The sequence below is a fragment of the Astyanax mexicanus genome, chromosome 8, assembly GCF_023375975.1.
Source record: "Astyanax mexicanus isolate ESR-SI-001 chromosome 8, AstMex3_surface, whole genome shotgun sequence".
NCBI lineage: Eukaryota > Metazoa > Chordata > Actinopteri > Characiformes > Acestrorhamphidae > Astyanax > Astyanax mexicanus.
The window spans coordinates 32,383,125-32,406,611 of NC_064415.1; the positions used below are offsets into that span (position 1 = coordinate 32,383,125).

The 23,487-nt window shown below is 33.7% G+C and overlaps 1 protein-coding gene and 1 non-coding gene across 2 annotated transcripts in view; both read left to right on the forward strand.

The window, feature by feature from the left end:
• LOC111196881 (uncharacterized) overlaps window positions 1-5,290 on the forward strand; it is a 60,221-nt gene extending 54,931 nt beyond the window's left edge. The window contains exons 3-6 of the mRNA XM_049483120.1: window positions 2,636-2,743; window positions 2,857-2,885; window positions 3,791-3,913; window positions 5,282-5,290. Coding sequence (XP_049339077.1) covers window positions 2,636-2,743; window positions 2,857-2,885; window positions 3,791-3,913; window positions 5,282-5,290 — 269 coding nt within the window. The remainder of the gene's footprint in view (window positions 1-2,635; window positions 2,744-2,856; window positions 2,886-3,790; window positions 3,914-5,281) is intronic.
• Window positions 5,291-17,671: 12,381 nt separating this feature from the next.
• On the forward strand, window positions 17,672-17,743 carry trnae-uuc (transfer RNA glutamic acid (anticodon UUC)). Its single transcript has one exon. It is a non-coding gene; the product is annotated as a tRNA-Glu (tRNA).
• Window positions 17,744-23,487: the final 5,744 nt, after the last annotated feature.

Sequence of the window (23,487 nt, forward strand, 5' to 3'; positions counted from 1 at the left end):
GCTGTTCAGGAGATCACAGTGTGTACTGGTTCAGACACGACTCAGGCGAACCTCGTCCAGGAATCATCTTCACTCATGGAGACTCCAGCAGTCCGTGTACGAGGAGTTCTGAGACTGTTTCTCCTACACAGAGCTGTATCTACAAACTCCCCAAGAACAACCTCAGCCTCTCTGATGCTGGAACTTACTACTGTGCTGTAGCTGCATGTGGAGAGATACTGTATGGGACTGGAACTAAACTCCATGTTAAAGGTAAGAATCTTGAATGGCTCCTTTCAAGAATGAGTCCGGATTCAAAGTATGTCAAAGAGTGAAAAATATACAGAGTTATCATCACAGAAACAGTTGGAAAGATAGTTGCACCCAGAAGGAAGTGTTGGAGATCACAATGCAATTCGGAAAAAAGATAAAGTCTACCAAAAATTAATAAATGCTTAAAAATTTAGACTTATATGGGCAACTCTTGTAAGTAGTGTGTAACACATGCGTAATGCAATATGCAAGATGTCTTGGCATGGAGTTGTAGAGGTTCCTAATGTTCTCTGGTGATAAACCTTCCAGCGCAGTTTATATATTTTCAGTATTTCTGCAGATTTTGTGGTACACTGTAAAAAAAAAAAAAAGCAAGTGCTAATAAATGTGTGTAATATTATAGTAATTAATGTGAAAAAAGATAGAAGCTTTATTAAGAAAGCATTACATAATTTTGGAGAAAATAAATACATACTTTAAATGTATTTAGTTGCCAGTGAAGTACTGTAAAATATAGCTATTAATACACTGTAAAGAAAGTAACTGTGAACTAACAGTACAATTCTGGCTGTAGCCAATAGAATCTTGCACTTAGACAGGCAGGGCCTTAGTTCTTAGCGCTTTACTATTTAGGTAATATGGAGTGAACTCTACCTAAACAAATTGAGAGCAAATTGTTACTTTAAATATATTGTGTAAATTCTATTTCTAAGCTTTTTTTTTACAGTGTATTATTGGGTAAAATTTAGGAAGCTTTGCAAATGGTAGATAGTATGTATTTTTGCTTGGTGTTTAATTTCATAACAAAGTAGTAAATTCCTGGAAAATGTCGTAAAGCTAACCATCTGTTTTTTCTTTAACCCTTGTGTGGTGTTAATATTTTTGTTACTCGTTTACTTAGTTACTTAGTATTTAATTCAGCAAAATTAAGCAATTTTACATTAAAATGCTTTACACATGCTTGCTTCACCTAAATTTCAAGCAATATAAACAGCTTACATGGTTAATATTTGCCCTTTACCTTTCTTATGTTACATTTCTTTCAAAAAGTGCTACTCTTTTTTTATTTGTTTTTTAATAAAATGTAAAAGAAAATTAATTAAACTCAAGATATGAGTAGAAAATTTGTTTAGTTTCAAATTTACAAATGAAGCAATGTATATTAGCCCTTGGCCAAACATACTTTATGTAATATAAATGTGTGTGTGGGGGGGGGGGGGGGGTGTACAGTGTGTGTTTATCAAAAATGTGTTTTGATATATGTTTTTCACAAAAAATGAGCCAATGCCAATGAGTTTGTGTTAGAAAAAATATATTTTTTGTATCATTTAGATGAGAAATTAAAACGGGTCCCACAGACCGGAACACCACACAAGGGTTAAATGTTACTGTTATAATAACAGGTGACAGACATTTTCATAGGGAATCTTAAGATGCATTGTGTTGTACAGTTTTAAAACCTAACATCATTGAACACTGTAGTGGTGGAGTGTTGATAGCATCCCGCACCTTTTTAATTGAGGCTAGGTCTTATATTTTTGGTGAACATGGCATGAAGTCTATGGAACCTATCGTACACCCTGCACAAGCTGGATCGTGATGCTCATTGCTATCTGACACCCCCTCAACATTGTATTTTCACGCTTTGCACACACATCATTAAAATAGAATTGGAGTTTAGAAATATATCAACACTGATCGGCCTGGTGGTCTGGAAGTGAGGTGTGTTCAGGTAAATATCTGATTAAAACACTGACAACAGTAAATAATCAGTCGCCCAATCCTATCTCATCCATGCAGGAGCGCTTAAAGGGAATGGCAAGTGACACAGTGATTGGTTTATTTCACGCTACGCTCAAAACACACCCATGATTAATTAAGAGAAATAGTATGTGCATTATTTGTGTTTAAAGCCACGCAAGGTATATTGTTTGTGCCCTCATGATACAAACACACACCAATACGCCCTAAATCGCTACACAAAATAGGGCCCTGTGTCTTTAAGACACGACCCTAAGATGACAGCAGTATGTGCATGAGCACTGTCTTTTTGAAATAGCGCACCATACGAAATTGTACCTCACACAAGCCTTCAGGAAAATTAACATGTGACAAAAAATCATTGATTTGGGTGCTGATGTAGCCTCCACACATGTATTTATTGATCTTCTCCACAAAGACTCATGAAGGACTCATGATTGAAGATGAAGATTGAAGACCTGCTGCCATTTCAAATCACTCCATAACAGTGTGGCATGACTACCCACCAAGTTGTATTCCTGTTGATTGTTTCTTTCTGGGTGCAGCTATATATTTTTCTTTTACGATAAGTGTATACCATATGTATTTATGTGTCCGGGACTTTGTTTGTCTTATATTTCAGACAATGGAATCTGGATTGTCACTGCCTTGATGATGACGGCACTGAGTGTGGTATCTTGTTTTGTGATCATGGTTCTGGTTGTTCTGCTCATTAATAAGCAGGAAAAAGGTTGGCTATTATTTCTTGACCGTTTTTTCTTTAATAGAACTTTGATTTGATTGATATCAATCAAAATATGAAAGTATTTCCTATAAAACAGAGCCATTATTTCTCTTTTTCAGGTTTTCATCATCCAAGTCACACGAAACAGGTAAATTGTTATTAAATGATTATGATCATTTTTGATCCTCCTTAAAAAAATAATACATTTTTCAGTACTGTAATTGAACTTATTCAATATTGCCTGTAAGTTGCAGTTTAATAACTGAGATATGCTTGCTTTTTAATAAAGCTTCTTCTGTGGCAGGTTGATGACAATGACAGCTTGATTGGCTCATCTCTAGATTCATCTATGTCGCACATAATCTATCAGAGGTAGTTCACTCACACAATCTTACACATTGTCATCAGCAGATGTATCTAAGTATATGTGAATCTTATCTGATCTAAATATCTGTTTGATTTCTTATATTTTACTACATTTTTCTTTTTCCAGTTAAATTCACCCTTCTTCTTCTTCTTCTTCTTCTTCTTCTTCCGCTATGAAATGAAGCATCTTCTGCATCCATGTATTACATTGTAATGTTGTCTTTGGGAAGGAGTAACACTTTTTCCTCCAGAGATATCTTATTTTATATTACTTTTCATTGTTTTATAAATAATAAATGTTAAATTTACAGTATAAATGTTTTGTACATCAAATAAACTGAAAACCTGCTTAGAAAACATGAGCACCATGAATTCCTTTGTTTTTTTCTATAAAAATAAAGTAAATAATAATGGTTGTTGAATTTAGTAGAGTCTGTAAGATACAGTGATGGTGCTTAAATATGCTACTTACTTAGTAGGCCGGTCCCACAGAATTGTTCCCAAGATGCCCAGTTTGTCCAGTAAGTTTAATGTTTCAATGGTAAACAGTCCATGTAGTTTACTAAAGGTCTCATTCCATTGTTTTTTTTTAATTCATTATGAAATGCCTATTTGTGGTCTCTAGTATGAATGAATGCCATTTGAACAGTTTTTTTGTGAAAAAAGTGCTCAGGTGTTTCTATTTAGCCCTACGCGTTAGACCATATGGGAGGATCTGTAGAAGAAGAGCACGATGACGAGAATCTAAAAAGGTACCGAACAATGGAGAGCATTCCTGAACCAGTCGCTCAAGGAGCGCTCAAGGATCAAGTCTGGCGTTTGTCAGATGGAACTTACTTCGGATATGTTTTTCTTAAGGATATATATAGCGTTGCTATGTACATCGGAAAAACGGTTAGATACGATGATGCCTCAGCTCGTTTTACTTTGAACCATATAGAATGGTTTAGCTTCAGAAGACACTGCTCTGTTTTTAATGCCTACTTCAATTACAGAAATACAGCGCTGCTCTCTTTTCTTCTTCTCTTTCTTTCTCTCTCTTGCCCTTAACCTTCATTGCAGTTCTCCCTCTGCGACCTTTGGGCCTACAGTGACGTCCAAGCAATGCTGATTTTAGAACACCCTGTTTATTCCCTTCATTTTTGCCATTTAACCTCTTAAGCTCCAAGCCTATTTTGACCAATTTCCCATTTGAAGGCTTATCACTCCAATATTAAATAATTCAGAGTCAATTCTATGATTTAATATCACTTAGAAGCCTTTACACAATTCATTTAAGACACTTTAATTATTCAATTGAACATGTAATGGCCAAAATATGGTAAAAACCAGGAACTATTTTATTTTTTTTATTTCCAGACACATAAAATGAACTATTTATATGGATGTAGTGTTTTGGCAGCTCTATATTGTGCTATAATGTGTTTACAGTCATCATATAAAATGAATGAATGCCATTTGAACAGTTTTTTTGTGAAAAAAGTGCTCAGGTGTTTCTATTTAGCCCTGCTTTAGATTACTGAATTACTGGTCTCTAAAGAAAGACAGAATTTCGTCTCTTGCTCATGAATATTCATGCATGCAGACATCGCCTCTGATTGGCTAACAGCATTGCAGCAGAAAACGCGACTTGCCTGCTACCTTGTCAAACCGTGCTTCCCTAGTGTATATTTAAGGTCTTGGTAAAACGCAGAATCAACTGGAGATCCAATTTATAACTCTATAGTTACTTACACAAGGTAGCTAACGCTAACTAGCTGGTGTAAACAGAGCTGTAGAAAGTGTTAGCTCTGCGGCAGCCCAGGTTCAGCACTGTCTGTGGGCGTCCTGAGCCAAATTTACAAATTACAAAGACACAGTGCTTTCCTGATCAACTCGAATATTTTCTTTTACTAGCTACTGCAGACAATAGGAGAGAGAGTATAGGGGGCACTTTCAATCAAACTTTTTGACAGGTGACCTTTGACCTTTGCCAGGTGCCTTTTGACCCCTCCCCCACACCACGTGCCTCCTTTTCTGGAATGTGACCTTTGACCCCTCAGATCACCCTATGATGAGGTCTGTTAGTAATTATGTTTTCATTCATCTGTAATTACCTTTGACCCCTCAGATCACCCTATGATGCTGTCTGTTAGTAATTATGTTTTCAATCATCTGTAATTACCTTTGACCCCTCAGATCCCCTGACCCTTGAACTCTCTTAATTACTTTTCTGATATCAATGACCACGAGTCTCTGGTAATTATTAACTGGTGGCGTGTAATTACCCCTGCCATTCGTCATTCATGTTTTGGATATGAGGTAATTTAAACCATGGTGACACACCGCCCCGCCCATCCCTCCGCCCCTTCCTGCCCCATCCCCACCTCTTCCCGTCCCGCCCCAGCCCCACCCCATCATTATTCAGATTGTCCTGATTGGTCAAAAAAATTCCCGCCAAAAGTATTGACCAATAAGGTTGTTATTCCTATGGAGCAATCACAGCAAGCCTACGAGTGAAATGTGTATTTAAGAGTTAGGGGTTAGCGAGATGTGTGAAGGACCGAGAGAACGGAGCAATGGCTTGTGTTTCTGAGGTTGCTGAAAACCAAAGCTTCCCATACCGTGATTCGAACCCGGACCGTCTGGATGAAAGCCAGAAATCCTACGCGTTAGACCATATGGGAGGATCTGTAGAAGAAGAGCACGATGACGAGAATCTAAAAAGGTACCGAACAATGGAGAGCATTCCTGAACCAGTCGCTCAAGGAGCGCTCAAGGATCAAGTCTGGCGTTTGTCAGATGGAACTTACTTCGGATATGTTTTTCTTAAGGATATATATAGCGTTGCTATGTACGTCGGAAAAACGGTTAGATACGATGATGCCTCAGCTCGTTTTACTTTGAACCATATAGAATGGTTTAGCTTCAGAAGACACTGCTCTGTTTTTAATGCCTACTTCAATTACAGAAATACAGCGCTGCTCTCTTTTCTTCTTCTCTTTCTTTCTCTCTCTTGCCCTTTACCTTCATTGCAGTTCTCCCTCTGCGACCTTTGGGCCTACAGTGACGTCCAAGCAATGCTGATTTTAGAACACCCTGTTTATTCCCTTCATTTTTGCCATTTAACCTCTTAAGCTCCAAGCCTATTTTGACCAATTTCCCATTTGAAGGCTTATCACTCCAATATTAAATAATTCAGAGTCAATTCTATGATTTAATATCACTTAGAAGCCTTTACACAATTCATTTAAGACACTTTAATTATTCAATTGAACATGTAATGGCCAAAATATGGTAAAAACCAGGAACTATTTTATTTTTTTTATTTCCAGACACATAAAATGAACTATTTATATGGATGTAGTGTTTTGGCAGCTCTATATTGTGCTATAATGTGTTTACAGTCATCATATAAAATCATAAACTGCTGCCTTTTAGCTCTTTAGGTCGAGTCAATAACTGGAAATTATACAAAACTAATGAACTACAAACCTGATAAAATCATACATTGTTTATATATATATGGAATTTTTAGGAACAAATATACATTTCCAAAGCCTTGTCTGTAGTAAAGCAGTGCTGGAAGACTTAATACTGTAACTAATAACTAGAAAAAGACTAAAACAGAAACACAGAGAGAGAGAGAGAACTCTGTTAAAACTATTAAAAGTAGAAAATCATTATTTTCTTAAGAGAAATTACAGATACAGAAGCCAGAGAGCGGTGAGTACTGTTTCCTATACCTTCAAATAAAGACTCTTAGAAACTGGAGAAAAAAAAAACTGCTACAGGAAGACGTCTGGCTGACCCACATGAAAACAGCAGCTTTAGCCTCTTTAACTCTTTAGATTAACATGATTAAGGACTAAAAACTAGAGTTAGTCTAACAGGAGAAGAACTGCAGAAATAAAGTAATTAATAAAATGAGTAGATTCACTACTAAACAGTAGGGGTGTTCTAAAACATAGAGAACTTCTAAACTTCTAAAAATGAAGAGAGCACTTCATTTTCTGAATCAGTTTCTCTGATTTTGCTATTTATAGTTTTATGTTTGAGTAAAATGAACATTGTTGTTTTATTCTATAAACTACAGACAACATGTCTCCCAAATTATAAATAAAAATATTCTCATTTAGAACATTTATTTATTATATGCAGAAAATGAGTTCAGAAATCAATATTTGGTGGAATAACCCTGGTTTTTAATCACATTTTTTTTAATGCATCTTGGCATCATGTTCTCCTCCTCCACCAGTCTTACACACTGCTTTTGGATAACTTTATGCTGCTTTACTCCTGGTGCAAAAATCAAATTCAAGCAGTTCAGTTTGGTGGTTTGATGGTTTGTGATCATCCATCTTCCTCTTGATTATATTCCAGAGGTTTTCAATTTGGTAAAATCTGTATATGGAAACACATAGCTGCTGTAATCCTTGCAAAACCAATCAGGTATGGTGTTAAGGTGACCAGCGTGTGCTGGAAGTGAAGCATACTGTCCTTTCTTTTCTTCCTCTCTCTCTCTCTTTTTCTTTTTCTCTACATGTCAGAGTATAATGAGATTTTCTTGATCCTTTTTTCACTGTATGTCTTTACATCCAGTAGAACACAGGAGCAACACACACACACACACACACACACACTTTATGGTCAAAAGTTGATATAAACTCATCATGGACATGAACAGCATTGCAATATTGGGCTTCAAAGATTTCTTTGAACTGCTCTTTTTCTGGGGCAGCATACATCTTTAATACAACAAAAATACACGTGTTTTCAGTTTAACAGTCGACACAGAAACACAATTATATCTATAGGGTGTAAAATATGCATATACCTATTCTGATTATTAATTCCATGGTGCTCATCGCTCCAAATTAGCAGCATCCCAAACACTAGACAGCACAAGTTTGTGAAACCTTTAGGATTTTTTTATTTTCTATTTCGGCATTAATATAACCTAAAACATCATCAGTATTGCACAATACAAGTTAGATAATAGATAAAGAAAAAAAAAATAGATAAAGAAAACCCACCCGTGTGAAAAGTAAGTATACTGAAGAGCATTTAAAGTGTGTTCAAATTAGAAAGTAAGGAATACTAAAGGTGCATTTTCAATTTAATTTACGTTAAATCTACTTTCTCTCTATTTCCGTAAAATGTATTTTTAAGCCATGCTTTAAATTATACATTGTGTTGATAGAAAAAAAATATATATATATGGTGCCATAAGTTGATTCCAAAATAGTACATTTAATATGTATTTAAGTTTTTAAGTACACATTTTAATTTTAAAAAGTGTTAAAAAAAAATGTGGAAAAAGAGTTGTGAACAAATAACTAATATACTACCAGAATACATAAGAGGATTAAACATATGTCCAAATAAAAAGTAAATAACACTAAAAGTGCATTTTTTTAATTTAATATACTTTATTAAAAAATACACAGTAAATATACTTTCTCTCTATTTCCATAAAATGTATTTTTAAGCCATGCTTTAAATTCTACATTGTGTTAACAGAAAAAAAAAAATATATATATAGTGGCATTACGTACTGATTAAAGTGCACTTTAGTGTTTTTTTCTTTTTTTCTAGTAGCATTAAGGTGTACAAAATATGTGCATCAGTATGCAAAGTAGAACATTTACATTTACATAATATACTTTAAGTGTATTTGCAAGTTCACAAAAGTTGTATGAAAAAACACTCAAAACCACAGTTGCGTACTTTTATACTTTTATTACAACTGAAATATACTTAAGTTGCCATAAATTGTGGCCAAATTGTACATTTAGTATGTATTTAAGTACATATTTTAATTTTAAAAGTATGTACTTTTCCATGTTAAATATAATAATAAAAAAAAATACTTAATATACATTTCTTTTACAAGGGCGGTTAAACTTAAAATGAGACACAATATTATACTTTCTGATTGGTTTATTTGTTGAGAAAATGATCCAGTATTAAATAATTGTGAATAGTTTTGTTTTTAGTATCTTTCAGTGTGATTTCACCCCATTTTGCAGCAATAACTGCTATAACTAAACGTTTCCAGTAAATTAAACATATGATGTAGCATTTAAACAATTACACTAGCAGCACACTCACACTTTTATTAGCATAATAACATATTATTCTAGAAAAAGACTAAAACAGGAACACACACAGAGAGAACTCTCTTAAAACTATTAAAAGTAGAAGTTCTTTCTTTACTTTAGAGAAATTACAGATACAGAAGTCAGAGATCAGTGAGAACTGTTTTCTACACCTTCAAACTCAAGAAGGCGTCTGGCTGACCCACATGGAAACAGCAGCTTTAGCCTTTAGCTCAACAGCGCCTTTAGACATATTTTTGTCTCTTGTAAAAAAAAAATCCTTTACCGTCCGTATTTTTTCACTCCATCCATGCCTGTCAATACTGCCCAAAAATACACAGCAAATGACAAAAAGCAAGACAAAGGAAAGTGAACATAATGATTTGATGTCACAGTGAATCACCAATAAAAGCATACTTTAAATATACTACCAGATTTATGAACTCACTTACAATACATTAAAAGTACATTAATATTATGCTTTCAGTAAAGGTTTGAAAGTAAACTTTGATCATACTTTTTAAAAAGTACAATATAGTGTCTTAAAAAAGTGCATTGTGATGCTAATTGCTATCTTACACCCTGTCAACAGTCTAGTTTTACTTCATTTTTACTTGCATATGCACTGGTAAAAAATAAAATAGCATTTTTAGGAGTTTAGGAATAAATCTGCACTAATGTGTAGTACGTGTTTCTATATATCTTGGTGGTGGAAAACAAAAGTGCTCCACTGTCTGATTAAAACCCTGACAACAGTCAACAGGTCAGAGTCAATTCTTATAGATGCTGCAGAGTGCAAACCTGACTTTTAACTCTTAAAAATAACAAGAATAAAGAATAAAATACAGTAGCATTGCTGTTCCTGTAAATAAATGAGCTCCTGGAGCTCCTTCACAGCGTCAACCAGCAGCTCAGTATCCTCTGCTGAGACGCACAAAAGCGATGCACTGTTAAGATAAGGAACGTGCCAAAGTCAGAGCTCATCCGACTCTTAAAGGGAATGACAACTGGCACACTGATTGGTTTATTTTAACGATATGCCCCAAAAAACACACCTATGATTAGTTAAGAGAATAAATTAACGTCTTTTGCGCGTTTTAAGCTGCACAAGGCGTATTTTTTGTACTATTAAGATACCAAAGACACACTAAAACACCTTAAATTCAGATACGCGATCTGCAACTGACGATATAGTCGATATAGTCAACTGAATCGCTATAGTTGTAGTTATAGTGTATGAGTATGATTAAAATAAAGAAAATAAAAGAAGTGAGTTGGTAAAGAAGTGCGTAATGAGTGAATTTTAGGTTTCTCTTCTCTGCCCCAGTGAGTTCTGATCACTCACACATTTCTGAAGCAAAGGTGACAAGCAGCAGCTCGTGGCGACACAAGCGCATCACTTCTGTTTCAGTGAGCACTGAGAATAGAAACACACACACACACACACACACACACACTAAACAAGGGGTTAGGAATAGGAACTTAAATGTATATCATAAAATTTACAACTTTGTGACAAGCGACGATATTTACGTCTAATGAAGCAACTTTACAAACTAAAGCCAAACTTTAATTATTAATAATATGTAGTGTAATAAAGCTAATATATAAATAAAAAATGCACTTTTATGTAATTTTATTCTATTTCTGTGGGCCCTTTCATAGGTTTTCATTTCACATAATAAAATAAAAATAAAGTGTTACTCCTTTAAAAAATGAGACATATTGATTTGCAATGTAAATTTGAATACATCGTTGCTGTCCAATGAAAAACACTTATCTGTCCATTTTTGTTGAGTCTTAGTTTACTACATAATTTGAACAGACAACCTGTCCTTTACACTGTGCCAAAATTTCTTGATGAACGGACCAATAGAAACTCTTCAAAATGACCTGAAATAAACTCTTTTCTCATTGACGTCCATTGAAAGTTTACAAGGTTTTTTTCTTGCTCCTGTAAAGTTCCTGTTTTCATTGGACGGTGACGACATAATGTATTTCATATGGAAAACTTGTAAAAATGTAATTTTAGGGATTATTTCCCTGCAGCAGGGTCCAGCAGCATCACTTCAAGAAGAGAATTATAGTTTCATATGACTTCATATGAAAATAATAAAAAATTAATTGACAAAAACAAATGTATAGTGTGTCTAGTCTAGTATGTCACATCTACTACAACTAGACGTCAATCGTAAAAAAAAAACAAAAAAAAACGCAGATTATTTGTTTTGGACAGGATTTACAATAGTGCACAGTTCACTGTGATAGTATAGACATATGAGCTTTCATAGCTTGAAAGATGTTAAGAAAATATATTATAATGCTTTATGTCACAAAGCACTATATAATGCATTATAATATATGTGAAGTTGCTGTTCTTAACATTGTTGGTCAGACCTGTTTCATAAAGCGTAATAGATGTTAAGTTTACTCACATAATGCTTTACCAAGATGCGTTTCCTCTAACTGCTATATGTTATAATTAAAACTGTTCTGTAAATGCACATAACATCTAATGAACACTTATAAGCGCTTTTTACAGACTTTAGGTAAAATGATGAGAAGGCATATAACACATTATAAAGCTATATATACATATATTATAATGCATTATATCTCTTTGTGATATAAAATTTTATACTGTGGTGTTATAACAAAGCTTTATGAATACATTTATAATGCTTTATAGATACCTGAGTGTTCATGTGTTACCAGAGACATTTTACCAGCAGTGGTGTTGGTTTCATTTTCACATATTCAGATTTCTTTTCTTAACATCTTTCAAGCTATGAAAGCTCATATGTCTATACTATCACAGTGAACTGTGCACTATTGTAAATCCTGTCCAAAACAAATAATCTGCGTTTTTTTTTTTTTTTTTTTACGATTGACGTCTAGTTGTAGTAGATGTGACATACTAGACTAGACACACTATACATTTGTTTTTGTCAATTAATTTTTGATTATTTTCATATGAAGTCATATGAAACTATAATTCTCTTCTTGAATTGATGCTGCTGGACCCTGCTGCAGGGAAATAATCCCTAAAATTACATTTTTACAAGTTTTCCATATGAAATACGTTATGTCGTCACCGTCCAATGAAAACAGGAACTTTACAGGAGCAAGAAAAAAACCTTGTAAACTTTCAATGGACGTCAATGAGAAAAGAGTTTATTTCAGGTAATTTTGAAGAGTTTCTATTGGTCCGTTCATCAAGAAATTTTGGCACAGTGTAAAGGACAGGTTGTCTGTTCAAATTATGTAGTAAACTAAGACTCAACAAAAATGGACAGATAAGTGTTTTTCATTGGACAGCAACGATGTATTCAAATTTACATTGCAAATCAATATGTCTCATTTTTTAAAGGAGTAACACTTTATTTTTATTTTATTATGTGAAATGAAAACCTATGAAAGGGCCCACAGAAATAGAATAAAATTACATAAAAGTGCATTTTTTATTTATATATTAGCTTTATTACACTACATATTATTAATAATTAAAGTTTGGCTTTAGTTTGTAAAGTTGCTTCATTAGACGTAAATATCGTCGCTTGTCACAAAGTTGTAAATTTTATGATATACATTTAAGTTCCTATTCCTAACCCCTTGTTTAGTGTGTGTGTGTGTGTGTGTGTGTGTGTTTCTATTCTCAGTGCTCACTGAAACAGAAGTGATGCGCTTGTGTCGCCACGAGCTGCTGCTTGTCACCTTTGCTTCAGAAATGTGTGAGTGATCAGAACTCACTGGGGCAGAGAAGAGAAACCTAAAATTCACTCATTACGCACTTCTTTACCAACTCACTTCTTTTATTTTCTTTATTTTAATCATACTCATACACTATAACTACAACTATAGCGATTCAGTTGACTATATCGACTATATCGTCAGTTGCAGATCGCGTATCTGAATTTAAGGTGTTTTAGTGTGTCTTTGGTATCTTAATAGTACAAAAAATACGCCTTGTGCAGCTTAAAACGCGCAAAAGACGTTAATTTATTCTCTTAACTAATCATAGGTGTGTTTTTTGGGGCATATCGTTAAAATAAACCAATCAGTGTGCCAGTTGTCATTCCCTTTAAGAGTCGGATGAGCTCTGACTTTGGCACGTTCCTTATCTTAACAGTGCATCGCTTTTGTGCGTCTCAGCAGAGGATACTGAGCTGCTGGTTGACGCTGTGAAGGAGCTCCAGGAGCTCATTTATTTACAGGAACAGCAATGCTACTGTATTTTATTCTTTATTCTTGTTATTTTTAAGAGTTAAAAGTCAGGTTTGCACTCTGCAGCATCTATAAGAATTGACTCTGACCTGTTGACTGTTGTCAGGGTTTTAATCAGACAGTGGAGCACTTTTGTTTTCCACCACCAAGATATATAGAAACACGTACTACACATTAGTGCAGATTTATTCCTAAACTCCTAAAAATGCTATTTTATTTTTTACCAGTGCATATGCAAGTAAAAATGAAGTAAAACTAGACTGTTGACAGGGTGTAAGATAGCAATTAGCATCACAATGCACTTTTTTAAGACACTATATTGTACTTTTTAAAAAGTATGATCAAAGTTTACTTTCAAACCTTTACTGAAAGCCTAATATTAATGTACTTTTAATGTATTGTAAGTGAGTTCATAAATCTGGTAGTATATTTAAAGTATGCTTTTATTGGTGATTCACTGTGACATCAAATCATTATGTTCACTTTCCTTTGTCTTGCTTTTTGTCATTTGCTGTGTATTTTTGGGCAGTATTGACAGGCATGGATGGAGTGAAAAAATACGGACGGTAAAGGATTTTTTTTTTTTACAAGAGACAAAAATATGTCTAAAGGCACTGTTGAGCTAAAGGCTAAAGCTGCTGTTTCCATGTGGGTCAGCCAGACGCCTTCTTGAGTTTGAAGGTGTAGAAAACAGTTCTCACTGATCTCTGACTTCTGTATCTGTAATTTCTCTAAAGAAAAGAAAGAACTTCTACTTTTAATAGTTTTAAGAGAGTTCTCTCTGTGTGTGTTCCTGTTTTAGTCTTTTTCTAGAATAATATGTTATTATGCTAATAAAAGTGTGAGTGTGCTGCTAGTGTAATTGTTTAAATGCTACATCATATGTTTAATTTACTGGAAACGTTTAGTTATAGCAGTTATTGCTGCAAAATGGGGTGAAATCACACTGAAAGATACTAAAAACAAAACTATTCACAATTATTTAATACTGGATCATTTTCTCAACAAATAAACCAATCAGAAAGTATAATATTGTGTCTCATTTTAAGTTTAACCGCCCTTGTAAAAGAAATGTATATTAAGTATTTTTTTTTATTATTATATTTAACATGGAAAAGTACATACTTTTAAAATTAAAATATGTACTTAAATACATACTAAATGTACAATTTGGCCACAATTTATGGCAACTTAAGTATATTTCAGTTGTAATAAAAGTATAAAAGTACGCAACTGTGGTTTTGAGTGTTTTTTCATACAACTTTTGTGAACTTGCAAATACACTTAAAGTATATTATGTAAATGTAAATGTTCTACTTTGCATACTGATGCACATATTTTGTACACCTTAATGCTACTAGAAAAAAAGAAAAAAACACTAAAGTGCACTTTAATCAGTACGTAATGCCACTATATATATATTTTTTTTTTCTGTTAACACAATGTAGAATTTAAAGCATGGCTTAAAAATACATTTTATGGAAATAGAGAGAAAGTATATTTACTGTGTATTTTTTAATAAAGTATATTAAATTAAAAAAATGCACTTTTAGTGTTATTTACTTTTTATTTGGACATATGTTTAATCCTCTTATGTATTCTGGTAGTATATTAGTTATTTGTTCACAACTCTTTTTCCACATTTTTTTTTTAACACTTTTTAAAATTAAAATGTGTACTTAAAAACTTAAATACATATTAAATGTACTATTTTGGAATCAACTTATGGCACCATATATATATATTTTTTTTCTATCAACACAATGTATAATTTAAAGCATGGCTTAAAAATACATTTTACGGAAATAGAGAGAAAGTAGATTTAACGTAAATTAAATTGAAAATGCACCTTTAGTATTCCTTACTTTCTAATTTGAACACACTTTAAATGCTCTTCAGTATACTTACTTTTCACACGGGTGGGTTTTCTTTATCTATTTTTTTTTTCTTTATCTATTATCTAACTTGTATTGTGCAATACTGATGATGTTTTAGGTTATATTAATGCCGAAATAGAAAATAAAAAAATCCTAAAGGTTTCACAAACTTGTGCTGTCTAGTGTTTGGGATGCTGCTAATTCGGAGCGATGAGCACCATGGAATTAATAATCAGAATAGGTATATGCATATTTTACACCCTATAGATATAATTGTGTTTCTGTGTCGACTGTTAAACTGAAAACACGTGTATTTTTGTTGTATTAAAGATGTATGCTGCCCCAGAAAAAGAGCAGTTCAAAGAAATCTTTGAAGCCCAATATTGCAATGCTGTTCATGTCCATGATGAGTTTATATCAACTTTTGACCATAAAGTGTGTGTGTGTGTGTGTGTGTGTTGCTCCTGTGTTCTACTGGATGTAAAGACATACAGTGAAAAAAGGATCAAGAAAATCTCATTATACTCTGACATGTAGAGAAAAAGAAAAAGAGAGAGAGAGAGGAAGAAAAGAAAGGACAGTATGCTTCACTTCCAGCACACGCTGGTCACCTTAACACCATACCTGATTGGTTTTGCAAGGATTACAGCAGCTATGTGTTTCCATATACAGATTTTACCAAATTGAAAACCTCTGGAATATAATCAAGAGGAAGATGGATGATCACAAACCATCAAACCACCAAACTGAACTGCTTGAATTTGATTTTTGCACCAGGAGTAAAGCAGCATAAAGTTATCCAAAAGCAGTGTGTAAGACTGGTGGAGGAGGAGAACATGATGCCAAGATGCATTAAAAAAATGTGATTAAAAACCAGGGTTATTCCACCAAATATTGATTTCTGAACTCATTTTCTGCATATAATAAATAAATGTTCTAAATGAGAATATTTTTATTTATAATTTGGGAGACATGTTGTCTGTAGTTTATAGAATAAAACAACAATGTTCATTTTACTCAAACATAAAACTATAAATAGCAAAATCAGAGAAACTGATTCAGAAAATGAAGTGCTCTCTTCATTTTTAGAAGTTTAGAAGTTCTCTATGTTTTAGAACACCCCTACTGTTTAGTAGTGAATCTACTCATTTTATTAATTACTTTATTTCTGCAGTTCTTCTCCTGTTAGACTAACTCTAGTTTTTAGTCCTTAATCATGTTAATCTAAAGAGTTAAAGAGGCTAAAGCTGCTGTTTTCATGTGGGTCAGCCAGACGTCTTCCTGTAGCAGTTTTTTTTTCTCCAGTTTCTAAGAGTCTTTATTTGAAGGTATAGGAAACAGTACTCACCGCTCTCTGGCTTCTGTATCTGTAATTTCTCTTAAGAAAATAATGATTTTCTACTTTTAATAGTTTTAACAGAGTTCTCTCTCTCTCTCTGTGTTTCTGTTTTAGTCTTTTTCTAGTTATTAGTTACAGTATTAAGTCTTCCAGCACTGCTTTACTACAGACAAGGCTTTGGAAATGTATATTTGTTCCTAAAAATTCCATATATATATAAACAATGTATGATTTTATCAGGTTTTTAGTTCATTAGTTTTGTATAATTTCCAGTTATTGACTCGACCTAAAGAGCTAAAAGGCAGCAGTTTATGATTTTATATGATGACTGTAAACACATTATAGCACAATATAGAGCTGCCAAAACACTACATCCATATAAATAGTTCATTTTATGTGTCTGGAAATAAAAAAAATAAAATAGTTCCTGGTTTTTACCATATTTTGGCCATTACATGTTCAATTGAATAATTAAAGTGTCTTAAATGAATTGTGTAAAGGCTTCTAAGTGATATTAAATCATAGAATTGACTCTGAATTATTTAATATTGGAGTGATAAGCCTTCAAATGGGAAATTGGTCAAAATAGGCTTGGAGCTTAAGAGGTTAAATGGCAAAAATGAAGGGAATAAACAGGGTGTTCTAAAATCAGCATTGCTTGGACGTCACTGTAGGCCCAAAGGTCGCAGAGGGAGAACTGCAATGAAGGTAAAGGGCAAGAGAGAGAAAGAAAGAGAAGAAGAAAAGAGAGCAGCGCTGTATTTCTGTAATTGAAGTAGGCATTAAAAACAGAGCAGTGTCTTCTGAAGCTAAACCATTCTATATGGTTCAAAGTAAAACGAGCTGAGGCATCATCGTATCTAACCGTTTTTCCGATGTACATAGCAACGCTATATATATCCTTAAGAAAAACATATCCGAAGTAAGTTCCATCTGACAAACGCCAGACTTGATCCTTGAGCGCTCCTTGAGCGACTGGTTCAGGAATGCTCTCCATTGTTCGGTACCTTTTTAGATTCTCGTCATCGTGCTCTTCTTCTACAGATCCTCCCATATGGTCTAACGCGTAGGATTTCTGGCTTTCATCCAGACGGTCCGGGTTCGAATCCCGGTATGGGAAGCTTTGGTTTTCAGCAACCTCAGAAACACAAGCCATTGCTCCGTTCTCTCGGTCCTTCACACATCTCGCTAACCCCTAACTCTTAAATACACATTTCACTCGTAGGCTTGCTGTGATTGCTCCATAGGAATAACAACCTTATTGGTCAATACTTTTGGCGGGAATTTTTTTGACCAATCAGGACAATCTGAATAATGATGGGGCGGGGCTGGGGCGGGACGGGAAGAGATGGGGATGGGGCAGGAAGGGGCGGAGGGATGGGCGGGGCGGTGTGCCACCATGGTTTAAATTACCTCATATCCAAAACATGAATGACGAATGGCAGGGGTAATTACACGCCACCAGTTAATAATTACCAGAGACTCGTGGTCATTGATATCAGAAAAGTAATTAAGAGAGTTCAAGGGTCAGGGGATCTGAGGGGTCAAAGGTAATTACAGATGAATGAAAACATAATTACTAACAGACGTCATCATAGGGTGATCTGAGGGGTCAAAGGTAATTACAGATGAATGAAAACATAATTACTAACAGACGTCATCATAGGGTGATCTGAGGGGTCAAAGGTAATTACAGATGAATGAAAACATAATTACTAACAGACGTCATCATAGGGTGATCTGAGGGGTCAAAGGTAATTACAGATGAATGAAAACATAATTACTAACAGACAGCATCATAGGGTGATCTGAGGGGTCAAAGGTAATTACAGATGAATGAAAACATAATTACTAACAGACCTCATCATAGGGTGATCTGAGGGGTCAAAGGTCACATTCCAGAAAAGGAGGCACGTGGTGTGGGGGAGGGGTCAAAAGGGACCTGGCAAAGGTCAAAGGTCACCTGTCAAAAAGTTTGATTGAAAGTGCCCCCTATACTCTCTCTAATAGGGGCTGAAGAAGAGTTTCACACACAGTAAAACTCGATAAGTTGACTAAACTCAAAACTTTTGTTTTAACCGATTACCTAATAAATTTTAAGTTCATGTAATATAATTTTTAAGTACAATGAACTTAACAAATACATTTACATATATGTTTAAAATTTATATTTTCCTGAGCTTGTATTTAGTGTTCTTTCTGGTTTCATTCAACTATTTTTTTAAATACTCATAAAAAAGTAGATGAAAAAAACAGTAAAGAATTAAAAATACTGAGAGCACAGCGAGAACACAGAGTTACTGCAGCTCAGTAAATGATGCTTGTTCTACAGCCAACAACACAGAGGCCAAGTATTTAATCATAATATGTGATCCACAAGTTTACCTAAGGTAGCCCCGGGGGAATCACTACATACTGATGGTGAGTGTCAGAAACTGTTGGACACACCCAGTATGCAAATAGATTGTGACAGAAGCCAATGGAGTTATTCAGTTATTATAAGTTGATTCAACTCAAAGATCTCAGTTTAAGTGTATATGTGCGCACAAATGTTCAACTCAACATTGTGTATGTTTAGAAATCTCCAATTTTATGTAAAACAGACTTAATTTATTTGAGTTCAAACAACTTCTGGGTTTACAGTGCATGCAACATGCATATACAACTCAGATAGACCTATAGTATTTCACAGAGATCCAGAAAAAGTGCACTATTTCAACAGGACAATGCTTGTCCACATACTGATAACATATAAAGCTTGCTATGGGAAGTATTTTACCTTCCTGTGTTTTAAAACCCAGGACTGGTAACTGGCTTTTAAAACCATCTTAGTTAATCTAAAAATAGTACCAAATCATTGTCCATGTTATTATTTTTAAACAATATATATAAAATACATTTTCAAAATTGGAGCAGTATTTTATTTTAAATTACAGCTCACCAACTAAATAATATGCGCTGCTGTAACATAGCAAAGAAAATATAAGAAATTTGTGATACATGTGGCTTGGTCACAAATCTTCACCTTTATCTTCTACCAAATACAAGTTCTCAGCATTGTGGTTGAGGCCATGGAAGATCTGAGGTTAACCCACAGCGCGCTCAGTGGCCACACGTTCTTCTTCTGAGAGCTTTGTGTTGATTTGAATGTGTGTGGGCGGGTGTTAGTGTGCTGTAATTTTTTTTTTTTTTGATAATTAGGATCTGGTTGTGGTGGTTGCACCGCCGTTGAAGCATTATTTACTCTATAGGTGTTGGGTTGGTGGGTAAAAAAGGGTCTTCACTGGTGTTTGTGTGATGCTATAGTAGATTGATCTCGGTGACCTAGATTTTTAATGCATCAACTGCTACTTGGACGCAAAAAGGGGGTTGGCAGCCTATGCGACGCATAGGGGCGTTGCACCAGAGGGGGCGCCAAATCAAAGCCCCAAATAAATTTCCTCTCCAGAGACACAGCCAATCAGCTTGCTGGTTCGCTGGTTTTGTGGGTGAGGATTCCCCTTTTCTGGCACAGCTTCGGTGATTTCTACCAGTCCCTAGGTGGGCAGGTTGCCTGGGTTTGGGAGAACATCATAAACCAGTTGAATGAAAAACTAAAGGCCTGAATGGAATTGGATGGTTTTCAGAGGTCTGGGGGCATCAGCATAATTCCACTTGCTTATTTTTTATACTGTAAAAATGTATTTATTTTATGGAAGGTTTTGTTAAAATCGGCATCTAAAAGTGGGTTATAAAAGATCATTTATCATCATTTATGAATTACACATATGCTAAATAGATTTTTGTTTTTTGTAAAATCACATAAAACATAATATTCTTAGCATTTAAGGTGTTTTTTTTAAGAGAAAAAAATACAATGAAAATATTAAACAATTATTTAACAATATTTTTTTCTCTGATAACAATATTTGTCGTGCAAGCACAATTATTTTGCTTAATTTAATAAAAATATAATAACCTTAATTAGCTTTACTTAGAATTTTTACCATTATAGTAAGTCATTTGAACTCTAAATGAGCACTAAAAGTCACAAGTCAAGTTATTCTGATTCTTGTGACCAAATTTAAGCCAAAAAAAATATGTTTGTGTTTTTTTGCTTGATTGAGTTTTACTTTACTCATTTTGAGACATACCGACTGTTTGTTTAAAATAATCTTACTAAGAAAAATTTGTTTAACCCATTGGCAGAGTTTTATTTATTTATTTTTTCGCTTAATTTAAGCATATGCGTCCCAATTTACATATGTTTTGTCTTGTGTATTTTTTGCCGTGTAAAAATCAGTCAATGTGGGACTACTACTAGTGTTTTTATTCTTGAATTTAAATATTAATGACTTAATGCTTAATAATGAATAAATTAATTAAAAATTGAAATGAGTTTGCAGTATAAAATGAATTAAGTTTAAGTGTTTTTAACTGATTATTTAAATGTTAACCTCCTTTGGAGATGAATGCAAACTGTACTGTGACAATTGTAAGTGATATAAATAAGTTTAATTTAATTTAATTTAATTTAATTATTTTATTCTATTTACTGCTTAATTAATGCACATAAAAAGGTGAAAATACAGGAGCAGTTATGCTCTGAGGCGGGGAAAGGGACAGAGGAGTGTTTGCACGACATCATGGTTTGAGTTTTTCCACCCACAACACTGACCAACACGTCTCTGTTCTCACAGGCTTTACTGCAGCAAAACCACATGATGCACTTTAGCTCACTTTCTATAACTTTTTTTTTTACACTGTAAAAATGTATTTATTTGATTGAAGGTTTTGTTAAAATTGGCACCTAAAAGTGGGTCAAAACAGATCATTTATGTATTAAACATATGCAGATGATATTCTTAGCGGATGTTTTTTTTTTTTTTTTGGAAAACAATTACAATCAGAATACTGAACAATTTATTTGGATTTTTTTGAACAGTGAAAGAGGCTCTATTTTCATGACAGATTTTTCAGATGTTCACTTTGATGCTGAGAAATGATTCTAAGAAATCTGTTCTTCTGGAGAAACTTGCCCAAAATCTATTAAACTTTTTTAATATTAATTTTGAAGGCCTCACACAAATTCTGTTACCAAATAAACACTTTTAAATGAATGTATGTTGTTCATAACACTGATAAAGACACTGGTTGAGCAGAGGTCACTGACCTTCAGGCCTACAACACTAAAAACTACCAGCTGCTGGTGGAGCAGCAGCGGTGTACATCCTTTACCGGTGTGACAGGGTGAGGGGGGCTTAACTAAAGAGGAGGAGACAGTGAGGGGAGCATCATTTCCTGTAGAGCAGAGGACAGGAAGAAGCAGCTCAGAGCAGTGTGAGACGTGCTGGTGTGAACTTCAGCGCATAAATTTTACACACCACACACAGACCAAAAACTGCTAATAAAAAAAAAATCTTAACAAGTGAAATGATTCATTTTAAGCCAATAAATCTAGTTTTTTTTCTGTGATAATAATATTTATGTTACTAAGCATTGTAAGTGTACGATTATTTTGCTTATTTTAGGAAAAACTGAATAATCTTATTTATAATTTTCACCTTATTTATTCTGATTTTTGTGTCCAAATTTAAGCCAAAAAATATGTGATTTTTGATTGACTGATAAAGTCTTACTTCACTCATTTTGAGTCGATTGCTTATTTTAAGAAATCTTACTGAAAAAAAAATTGCTTACCCACTGGCAGATTTTTTATGTTGCTTAATTTAAGCATATGCGTCTCAATTTACATATATTTTGTCTAGTTTTTGCCAATGTATTTTTTTTTTAAATCAGTCATATACATATGGGATTTATATGTGTGTACTAATAGTGTTTTTTATTCTTGTATTCAAATATTTATGACTTCATTATTAATAATGAATCAATAAATTAATTAAATGAGTTTGCAGTGTAAAATCAATTAAGTTTAAGTGTTTTTAACTAATTATTTAAATGTTAGACTCTTTTGTAGATCAATGCGACTGTACTTTGAGTATACTCTGGTTGTAAGTGATATAAATAAGTTTAATTTAATTTAATTTAAATTAATTCTTTTATTCTATTTACTGCTTAATTATTGCATAGAAAAGGTAAAAATACATGAGCAGTCATGCTCTGAGGTGGAAAAACGGACAGAGGGGTGTTTGCACGATGGTGCATCATGGTTTGAGTTTTTCCACCCACAACACTGACCAACACGCCTCTGTTCTCACAGGCTTTACTGCAGCAAAACCACATGATGCACTTTAGCTCACTTTCTGTAACCAACGGCCAAAATACCCCAACCTGTTTATAGCAACCAAGATCAAAACAACTAAAAAAGCACTGATTACTGTTTATATTCAGCATTACAGGGTATATATACATACTTTACACTGCACATGCTGCTATAACATTTAATGATTATAGTGTTACATTATACAATTTCCGTTTTATCATTTCTTTTCTCTTTTTCTATTATATCAAATCATTTATACTCACTGTTCACTTTATCACAAGCAGATATCATACAGTTTGACTTTTATTTATTAAATGTTATTATTTATCATTTTTACATGTGTACATGTGTTTTTTATATGTATTTCTTTGTTTGTTTGTTTGCTTGTATAATTTACAAAGATAAAAAAAATGAAAATTGTCATGAGAAAAGGTGGCAAAATAATCATTTTTTTTTTTAAATTTAGCTTTATTTGTCATTTATTGTTTTTGCCATTTTTTAAATTATTTTTATTGTTCCATCTAACCCCAGCCCCCTAACATCCTATAATAAAGATTGTGTGTGCATGTATATATACATATTATATACATATAAAATACATACATTCATACATACATACATAATACTGTCCATCATGCAAATAAAAAGAAAACAATAAATAA